Source organism: Fragaria vesca, linkage group LG6 (genome assembly GCF_000184155.1).
Source record: "Fragaria vesca subsp. vesca linkage group LG6, FraVesHawaii_1.0, whole genome shotgun sequence".
In the NCBI taxonomy this organism is placed as follows: domain Eukaryota; kingdom Viridiplantae; phylum Streptophyta; class Magnoliopsida; order Rosales; family Rosaceae; genus Fragaria; species Fragaria vesca.
Genome location: NC_020496.1, coordinates 8,024,826 through 8,034,811, shown reverse-complemented (window position 1 = coordinate 8,034,811; position 9,986 = coordinate 8,024,826). Strand labels below are relative to the sequence as shown.

The window sequence follows — 9,986 nt, the reverse complement described above, 5'->3', positions numbered from 1 at the left end:
TTGAGGTTTTTCTTTTGGGGCACCATATGATTGAGTAGAGATATTACTGTGTTATATCAGCTTCAGTTAGTAACTGTTGTTTCCAAGTTAAGTCATATGTAATCATTGTCTTTTGTGCTTTATCTGTTCGAATATACTCTTTTCCCAACTGCTAGTATTTGATGTTTTGGTATGTTTGAATTTCTGGACGCAAAAATAAATCAAGTTAGTCTCAGCCAAGCACTTTGAATTGTTGCAGCGGCTGGTGGAAGATGCTATAGAAAGAGGTCATAGAGCCTCGGAATCATGAGCGCCACAATATTTACCAAAGCAGGAATCCTTACTCTAGATCTGACTTGGAACCATTCAGGGTATGTATCGATTAACTCTGGGTAGACTTCAACTAGTTGAACCAGTACTTTGCTGGGATTGATTTTCTCAGTATGTTTATCAGGTAAGCAGGAAGGACTTTTGGTTGCTCTCAACAGTTACCAAGATTTTGATGGAATTCATTCCAAAGCTTTCGCATGAGGCCGATGGTCTTATTTTCAGGTGAGTGAGGATCTTAAGTGGTCAATTGACCATAACAAATGATTACAACAATTCTTTCTTCTTCTTATCATACTCATAGATTGCAAAGTACCTCTTTTATGTTTTCTCATTGAACAACAATTCCCTTATCAATTCCCAATGAAGCAACTGTACTTCTTAATGTATGCTGATTCAAAATTATTTAATTCTCAAGACTCTAGTTTTTCTTCTCTTCCCCCTTTCTTTTTGACTGTGGTTGATCTATATATATGTTTTGTACTGCAAAGAGGAGCAACCTATGTGCTTCATGATCAAGCTGAGATTTTACCTTTTGGCTGGGGATTGTTATGTGCTTAATACTTGGTTTCAAAGAATTTTTATTTGCAAGGGCTGGTATGATCCATATGTTCCCCTTACACATGAAGGACTTCTAAAGTGGAAATATCCTGAAATGAACTCGATGGATTTTCTGTTTGAGGTTGTTCTCTTCCCTTTATTATTATTGAAATGGTGCGCATGATATTCCTTTTTAATCTTCAAGATTGTCGTTGTTTTCTCATATAGCTACTTTTTTCTGGTAGGTTGGGAAAAACGATTGGCAACTGCTTTTTCTACACGAACATGGAAAGAAGAAAATAATGGAAGGAAATAGGGTCACATTCAAAGGTATCTTTGTTTTTTTTATACTATACGTTTTCTATGTTTTGTTCCTTAATTATTATGAGAGACCCTGGGGAATCATTTAATATCATAAAGTCCTGGCTTTGGGAATAGACAGTACTCTTGCCTGGAAATCTGTTATTTTTCTCTTGATATAGTGACCCAATTCTGCTATGCATTTAGCATGTTTTGATATTTATTATCTTATCAATGAGATTTTATGTAACGGTTGCCTGGCTTTTATCTCGCACTCTTATGTGCTTTTTTGTATAAAATTAAGTATTGGTTTCATTGCTCCATCTAGTTGTGTCATAAAGTTAGTCTTCTGCACTCAGGTTGGCTCTATTAGGTTTGTTTTGCGTGTCTTTTCAGACCTTGTAATTAACTTTCGTAACAATTTATGTGCAGCAGATGGTTCAGACGACTTCTGTTATTCAGGAAAAATAGTAGTGTTCTTGGGACTCTTGAAGCAAATGTATGGGCGTATCAGGACCAATAAATCCACTCCCAATGAATTCAATACCTACAGACAGGTCTGTGCAGATATTGTAGCTTCATATCTGTTATTATTAATTCTGTTTGATCCTATTATACTCAATAGTTGCTATTTGATTATAGGTTATGAAAAGCATAAAGGATAATATTACGGAGGACATCTTGTTGGACGAGATATATGAGATCATTCGTCTGCTTATATATGCTGATAGGATTCGGAATGATAGCAAAGCAGCACAGCAGCATCTAGCATGACGAAGGTGACAAAGGGGATGATGACCAACAGCTGTTAAAGGTTTCCCATGACCCCGGTAGTGCAAGTCATTGAGAGTTCTACTTGGTTGAAGTTGGGGGTATCAGCTGTTAAATGACAAGGGATTTGTGCAAGTAGCCGAGTTCAGCTATAAGTTGTATCGAATGCTGTGCTGGTGAGTTGTATGAACACACCAGATAGCCCCCGGGATTATTGTTAGATTTATTTTGGTTCTGATAGTTGTTCAGATGAAGAGAAGTAGGATTAGTGTTGTATATTTCTGATGTTGATTATGATTATCAAGTTGTTTAAAAAGGTAGGCATTTTTTTACATCCCATTGTGAATATAACTTCAGGAACAGCAATTGACTTGCTCTCTCCAATCTTGCTGCTCCTTTTGTTATATTTTTTTTTTGTTTATCTTCTTTTTGGGACAAGTATTGAATATTAATAATTTAATACCCCTGCTTTAGCCTCCAAGGTTAACTGAGGGCTTTTGCCGAAACAAACTAATCTAGATCTTCAATGCCATCAAGAGAGGCTGAATGTCAATGGAGGCCTGGCCGCAAAGAATGACTGGAGGAAGAGCCGAGTAGCGGGAGTTGAGGCCTTGAGGGGTTGCTCAATGTTGCTGAATCGCTTCAGTTTGCAGCATATGGGAAGTTCCTTTCAAAAATTCATGTGTTTGAAATGTATTTGGGAGCACTTGTATATAAGAGACCTCCAATCAAGAGCAATAGTGTCCATTTTTCTTTTGACTGGTAAAACCAGTGTTCCTGAAAACATTATTCACTTAGGAATAAAGGTTACACTTCTAATTTATTTGACACATAAATTTGAAATATCTGCCAAACAACTACCAAACTACCAAAGCAGTTAATGAAGTTATGCTTCCTGGGAGGGTTCATGAATTCGAAGTATATTTTTTGGACTCTTCTTCTTTAGTGGGTGACATCTGTCTAAACCCCACCATAGATACGCACATAGCCCCACTCTAAACCCATATAGTCTCTACCAATCAAAACCTAGAGAAGCAGCGTTCTATACTAGAAATGGCAAGCTTTGATTAGCACTAAAGCTAACTCTAATGAAGAAGAAGAAGAAGAAAAACATGTTCTCAACAGGGGAGATTAAGCTCTGTGACTGCCTCCCACCTTTCTCTCTCTCTCTCTCTCTCTCTCTCTCTCTCTCTCTCAAGAAGAAGAAATACATTTCTTAACAGGGAGACTAAGCTCTGTGACTGCCTCCTCCTCCACCCCCCTCCCTCTCTCTCTCTCTCAAGCACAACCTAAGCTCTGTAAGCTAACTTCTTTCTCTTCCTCTCTCTTTATACCATTAACCTCTCTCCCTCTCTCATACACTGAAAATTGTATTTCAACACAAAAACACAGTAAAGATTCAATCTTTTTGTTGATTTTCAAGGTTTTGGTTTATTTTTGTAGGAAAGGTTGAGTATTGGTGGTGGTGGGACAAGATGGATTCTACCTCTGATTCAGAGAACAAGTAGGTGCTACAAATTTCTTTTATATTTCAATGCATTCAAGTTTGAGTTCAAATTGTATTCTTTTTAGTTTTTCATAAAGAAGGGACAAATGATTAGGATTAGTGTAAGGTATACTACATTACTACTGATATAGGTATTCTCTAATCTGCATAAAGTTGCTCTACCTGGCATAGAAAACAAAAAAAGTGAATCTTTCCACTTAGATAAGTCGTAAGAAGACACAGTCAGTAGAGGAAACACATAAAGAAGCTCAATTTTATGCTCATGATTGAGAAGGTTAGAAAAGGGGGAAACCAAGTAAGTACCTGCATCATGAACATAAGACCATTACTTGGAGGAAAAAGTAATAACTTATGATTTGAAGAGCTATAACAAACCAATAACTTATTCCCTTCATTGCTTCAAACCCAAAACACTACAAGAAAAATGGCCTTCTGCAAGGAATTTTTTTCCTTGTAAAAAAACCAGAAATTCCTTGCATTAACCCAAATGCAAAATCTTCAAACTGCACATATCAGTTTTAAGGCATACACAACATCAGAACTAAATGTACATGCACATTCATATTCCAGAAATCATGTCACTATATGATGTAACATAAAACTATTGATATAAATAGTGGTCCAAAGGGCTGCTGTAAGTTCAATTGGTCTTTTGTTGAGCATTTATAGTGTAACTACAACATGATCATTTGATCCACATATGTTTGAACATTGTTCTTAGTTATGTTTGATGCATAAATGGTTGCATAGTACTCACGAGCTTCCTTTTCAGGGTTGGAAGGGGGACAACCACCATATCATACATAAATGGTGATACTATATATATAGTATCAGATGGGCGTACATGTTCTTCCTCTACACCACAAGACAATTTGTTTGTGCTAAAAGGAAATGATAAGAAGATATACAAAGTGACTGACAAAATATGTGCAACAACAGCTGGCAATGTTGCTTTAACTGATGAGATGTTGGAGATATGTGCTCAAAATTCCGAAGATTTGAACAAAATGAGTACAAAGCTTAAGAAGCACAAAGAGAAACATCTGACAGACATGAAAAAAGAGATCCTGAGGAATAAGAAAAATCAAGGAGTCAAGCCAATACTTAAAGCACAGTTTGGTATATACTCAGTTGATGGAATGAATGGAGCACCTTGTATTAAGTTAATTGGAACTAAAGATCGTGATGCATTTGGAAGTGGGTCTATGGTTTCGTCTGGGACAGGAGGAGAGGCTGCTAGAGAACACTTGGTCATAATATTGAAAGAGAGGGGGAATCCTGAAACACATGATGAGTGGCTTTCCTCCCTGAAGGAATGTGCTACAGTATCTGGTTTAGATGATATATACACTGGCGGTTTCATTCAAGGAGCCATTTTATCTCCAGAAGGTCTAATAATCGAAGAGGAGAAGGATCATATGATCAAGCATTTGGCTGACAAGCATGATCATTTGATCCACATATTGAGTACCAAATTGCTATGTATCACCCGAAAATTCGCATATGAAGAGGAGAATGAGGAGGCGGTGACCAAATTCATTAAGAAGCAATTTTCTAGTGTTCCTAAGATTTTGCTGCTTGGAGTTCACCAGCAACTGATTGTCAGATGTCTCGATTTTTTTAAAGATGCAACAGCTAACACAGCTTTTAACAACAGTGGAAGAGGACAGGCTGTGTTGAAGTTGAATTCAGGTGCTACTCACACAGTTGAATTTAAAAAGCCAACAAAGGAAGTATTCACAGCGCTTGCTAGGGATTTTGTAGATGAAAGGGACTATTAAGATAGAGTTTCATGGAACTTGGTTAAGAATTTGCTGTTGTGGAGATGTTTGTTTATTTATTCAGAATGTTCTGAAAACTTGTTGTCTTGCCGTGTTTTAAGCCGGCTAAACTGTCATGGATCAATTCAGAATTTATCTGCTTTTTCTTTTTCTTCTTTGATTGATTTGACCTTTTCAAAATTTATATGTAGATTAGTTATTAACAGTTTGATAAAAGATGATGACCTTAGGGTGAAGCCTTTGAATCCGACTGGTTTATGAAGCTGGTCTGAAATTTTGTATGTCACTCCTGGGTCAGCAGTCCAATATGATACAAATAACTACCGGATTACGAGATATATAACTGTGGTATACTACAGATAAACTATAAGCTGGCTTGGACTCTTCAAGGGTAAGGCCTTCTCTTGCACCATTTTTGAGTCATGTGCAGCATGGAGATCTTCTACCTATAATCCGAAGTTCCGAACCCTTTCTCTTGCGCGCAGTGGTATGCTAATTAAGTACACCATGTTTAAATGGAGCCTTGCTCACCCTAATGGAACTCACCCAAATCGAAGTTCGATGTATTCTCACTCTCTAATAAACTCTGCAACTCTTTGTTCTATATATCTGTGTTGTATAGTTGTATATGTCTCAAAATCAGTGGTTTGTGGTTTTTTGTTATAGTGTGGAAGACCTTAAGTATTTCATGGAAGCCATGCAGGCAGACCATTGATGTGGGTTAAAGCGCATGAAGAGATAACACACTTGTTATGGAAAACACCTCAGGAGGATTTGGGAGCTCTGGGAGCCTGCTGATATTCAAATTGAGTTTTCCTTGTGCTCTAACAGTTTTTAAGTTAATAGTATGTTAGTATTGTTAGTAATTATTTTCTGGATATGGCAGAGTCGTAACGATGAAGTGCAGAAGCAGGTTGAGTCCTTTGACATGGCTGATGGCACATTGTTACCTTTTCCATTAATTGATTCATGAAGTTGATGTGCTTGCATTTTATGGCATATAGAAGCAGAAGGGTTGTTATAATGTGTTGTTAATTTATCTGTCGTAGTATCTTCTCTCAATTGGTGGTTTGGTCCCTCTATTGCGGTGTTCCTAAAGAGTCCCCACAGAGGATTCAAATAAATGCTGGAGAGGTTGTATCCACAATTGTGTAGAACAACCCCAAGAGCCAACAACTGGTAATGGAAGCAAAAACGGCTGGGAACATCTGTTTTCTTTATTCACTTCAGATGTTGATGTCTCTGTTCAGACCAAAGCTCTAGAAGCAATATCCTGCAAGGCTGCAAGTCAGGCTTTTAGTAGTATGATGGTGAATTGTGTTTATTGTTGTGCCAAAATACTAATTTTGAGGTTTGAAAACGACATGATTGCCGTGCCCAGATATTTTGCAAACGAATGACTCTTTCCGGTTTAATAAGAGATTAACAAACTGTGTCACTGCTTTTCGTCCTACAAATGGTTATGCTGCTTTGAGAGATGCTTTAGCTTCCGAAAGTGTGATATTTCAGAGGTACTATTTCTTATGATCTGGATATTTTCACATGTTGTTCAATGTCTAATTATGAAAATCTCATGAAATTTAACCATTAAGTTTCAGGAGAGCCTTAAACATGATCGATTTCCTACTGCGTGAGAATTCTTCTAATTCAACATAATGGGAGATTTAGGATTTCCACACATGATGATGGACCTTGCGAGCAATGATCTTGAAGTGCGAGAAGCTGCACTCCTGGGTCTTCTTGAGCTTGCTCAAAAGAAAACTGATGGGTCAATAATAATAAGCTGAAGAAAATGAGAAATTGAAGCAGCTTTTTCAAAAATGAATCGAGGCTATCAGTTCGATGTCACCTAGAGAGCTTGGAGCAGCTAGAGAGGAGAGACAGCTGGTAGACTGCCTCTGGAATGCCTGCTCTAACGAGCCATCTTCTCTTCGCAAAAAGGGGATTGTTGTCCGTCGTGGGGAAGATGCAAAGCCACCTGATGTTGCAAGCAAGCATTTTGAACCTGCCCATAGAGCATTATCTGGGAATTCAAGAAGCTTAGTGATGCAATACATGATACTTTCTCCCATCCATTTTTAGTTATTTCTGTGTGATTATACTCTCCTGCTTGAACTAGGAAATATCACTATTCCTACAAACTGGTAAGATATAGTACTTATATACCTAAAAACACATGAATGATCGTTATTTATGAATAAGATAAGATACTAACTCCCAATAAATTGCAGGCATCAGGATTGTTCCTTGCATATACATGAATCTGTAAATATACCAGGAATCTGTAAAAATGCCACACCTTCCTCTAATATTTTACTGTCTAACTTTGTTTCAAAGTGCACATGACAATGTGTTTCACAAATAGTTTGAAGTTATGGAAAATTCTGCTGTGCCGGTATACCATGCCTGTTGGAAACACATGCCAAAGTTGAAACCACCCACACCGAAGTTGTACCGAAGTTATATGATCATTCAAGTTCAATTTCTGTATGTTGTTGTGGAGATGAACATCAAATAGTTTTTTAATGAACTATTTTAATCACATATAATAGACCAGTCCTTCAAGTAAATTAATTAGATTTCACAGAAACCAGCTCCACAGCATCTGGCCACGTCCCAATGAAATGTGAACCAACCCGGCCTTTACCGGAATTGGGTACCTAGTAGCATCTGCAAAAGCTCCACAAAGAGCCTTTGCCACTCTCAGCTTGCAGACCAAAACAAAAAAAAAAAGACGAGAACTCTCAGCTTGCACCCACCCACAAGCACCCGCTTCACGTACTGCCCTGAGCAGCAAATACACCCTCAAGCCTTCAGCTTTCAACCTAGTCGTATTTTTTTTTTTCTTTTCCGACAACTTCTCTAGTTGATTGCTTACTTTCAGCGCAAGAAAAAATGTTAAGTTTATCAATTACGTTAAGATTACTTAAATTTCTACTTTTATTCACTTTTTGAATTTTTCTAATTAATATTCACCTTCCATTAATTTTAAACAAATTCTACAATATTAACCAGAAATGCCAATCAATCCACAGAACTTTCTTACAAAGACTTGGGAAATGTAAACAGAGCATCAAAATAAAACATTTTCCCTCAAAACACACTGCTGCCCCAACCTGAAGTGCCATCATCAGAAACCACAAACTATGCCACACAAACAGAGGTGCTCTCAGGAGAAATGCCAAAACCTGCAATTAAAAAAGTGTAAGACACCAGAGAAATATACTGCAGTCTCCCTAAATTATTTTTAAACCTCCAAAACGACGATCACGGTAACAGTAGGTATAGTTTGTAGGTTTTCAAACGCATTAGGGCAATACCAGACCCAGGTATTAAGAAAAAAAAACTGACCAAAATCAAATCCAAGATATCCCAGAATATATACATGCCCTACAGGGGTATCGTGTCAACATATATGTAATTTAATACATATATGATGTGAAAACCAAAAACATCAAGACTAATAGATAGTAGCAGTTGTATCGGTAACATTCCTCACAAACCTACAGAAGAAAAAGAATATATATAAACACACACACAAAAATCTTACCGTGTAAAGGCCTAGCAGCTGAACGCTTTGCTTTCCCAACCTTGCTGACTGCTGGTGGTATAAATGATAGTTCCGCTAAGAAAGAAAAAGAAAAAGAATCAGTGATCAGGTAAAACCCCCAAAAACATGGCATACCTAATATAGTGTATCATCTATATATGCATAATTCAGTGACCAACCAACATCAACAATATTATTGCTTCATTCAATAGTAAATCGGCACCCAAATGAATCATGCACGGCACAAAGACCAAAATAATTTGGTTGTAGCAGACATTTAAGAACTATTATTATTCTTTATCAGCCATACACAATGTAAAAACCACAATGACTAATCAAGGGCTGGTAATTTATTGTGAAAATATAAACTCTACCAAGATAAAATTTTCAACAAATCGGAGCACCAGGAAGTTCCCAATATTGTTCCTTACAAGCCTTCAAAACAAAATCTAAACCTTACCATCAATGGGGATCGAACCGGGTTCATTACCAAAAGTAAACACAACTTCTGTATCAGAAAAAAGAAAGAGAGAGTAAGTGACAGCTGTTATAACCAACAAAAAAATATCACTAATGTCAACAGGTGAAATTGAATAGTGACACAAGGAAAGCAAAAAAATATGTTTCCTAATTAAATGGGGTGCACTGCAAAAATGATAGATGATCCCACACGAGACATATATTGCAGTTATATTAAGAATAAAGGTAATAGTAGGGATCATATAACCCACAATTTGCCCAAATTTATTTTTTAACTCCATTACTACGAAAGTCAATAAAGGTAACAGTAGGGATGGTTTGAAGGTTTTCAAATGCAATAAGCATGGCAGCTACATATATAAGATTGCAGATGCAATCAGATCTGTGATCATAGCAACAAATAGTCACTGTATAGCACACAGACCAAAATAATTTGGTTAGAGAAGACATAATCAATCATACATGATGTGAAAACCACAATGACTACGCTAATTAAGGGCTGGTGAAATCATCTTAACAAAAAACAACTCGATAGCATAGCAGTGTGAACATATATATGTGTGTGTGTGTGTGTGTATAGCCCTTCTTGGCTGCGGACGTCCGCACCGAAGGTTTCGGTGCGGATTTCCATTTTTGCACCACTTTCTGATCGAATTTCCTCATCTCCACCGTCTAGTATCTAGATAATATTGTGTAGATCATCTCTGCAAAATTTCAGCCAATTTGGTGATCGTTAAGGCCCTCAAACTCG

The 9,986-nt window shown here is 37.2% G+C and overlaps 2 protein-coding genes and 1 pseudogene across 2 annotated transcripts in view; 2 read left to right on the top strand and 1 right to left on the bottom strand.

Annotated features, from left to right (window-relative positions):
- The first annotated feature begins 279 nt into the window (after positions 1-279).
- LOC101296697 lies at positions 280-1,920 on the top strand. Its single transcript, XM_004305102.1, has 5 exons — positions 280-350; positions 434-988; positions 1,092-1,176; positions 1,582-1,703; positions 1,789-1,920. The coding sequence occupies exons 2-5, from the start codon at positions 809-811 to the stop codon at positions 1,918-1,920; spliced, it is 519 nt and encodes a 172-aa protein (XP_004305150.1). The 5' UTR covers positions 280-350; positions 434-808.
- A 2,511-nt stretch (positions 1,921-4,431) lies between these two features.
- On the top strand, positions 4,432-7,287 carry LOC101296413 (annotated as a pseudogene).
- An 842-nt stretch (positions 7,288-8,129) lies between these two features.
- Positions 8,130-9,986, bottom strand: part of LOC101292912 — a 4,784-nt gene continuing 2,927 nt past the window's right edge. The window contains exons 8-10 of the mRNA XM_004302615.1: positions 9,216-9,263; positions 8,756-8,830; positions 8,130-8,393 (exon numbers count right to left, since the gene is read on the bottom strand). Coding sequence (XP_004302663.1) covers positions 8,350-8,393; positions 8,756-8,830; positions 9,216-9,263 — 167 coding nt within the window. The 3' untranslated portion in view covers positions 8,130-8,349. The remainder of the gene's footprint in view (positions 8,394-8,755; positions 8,831-9,215; positions 9,264-9,986) is intronic.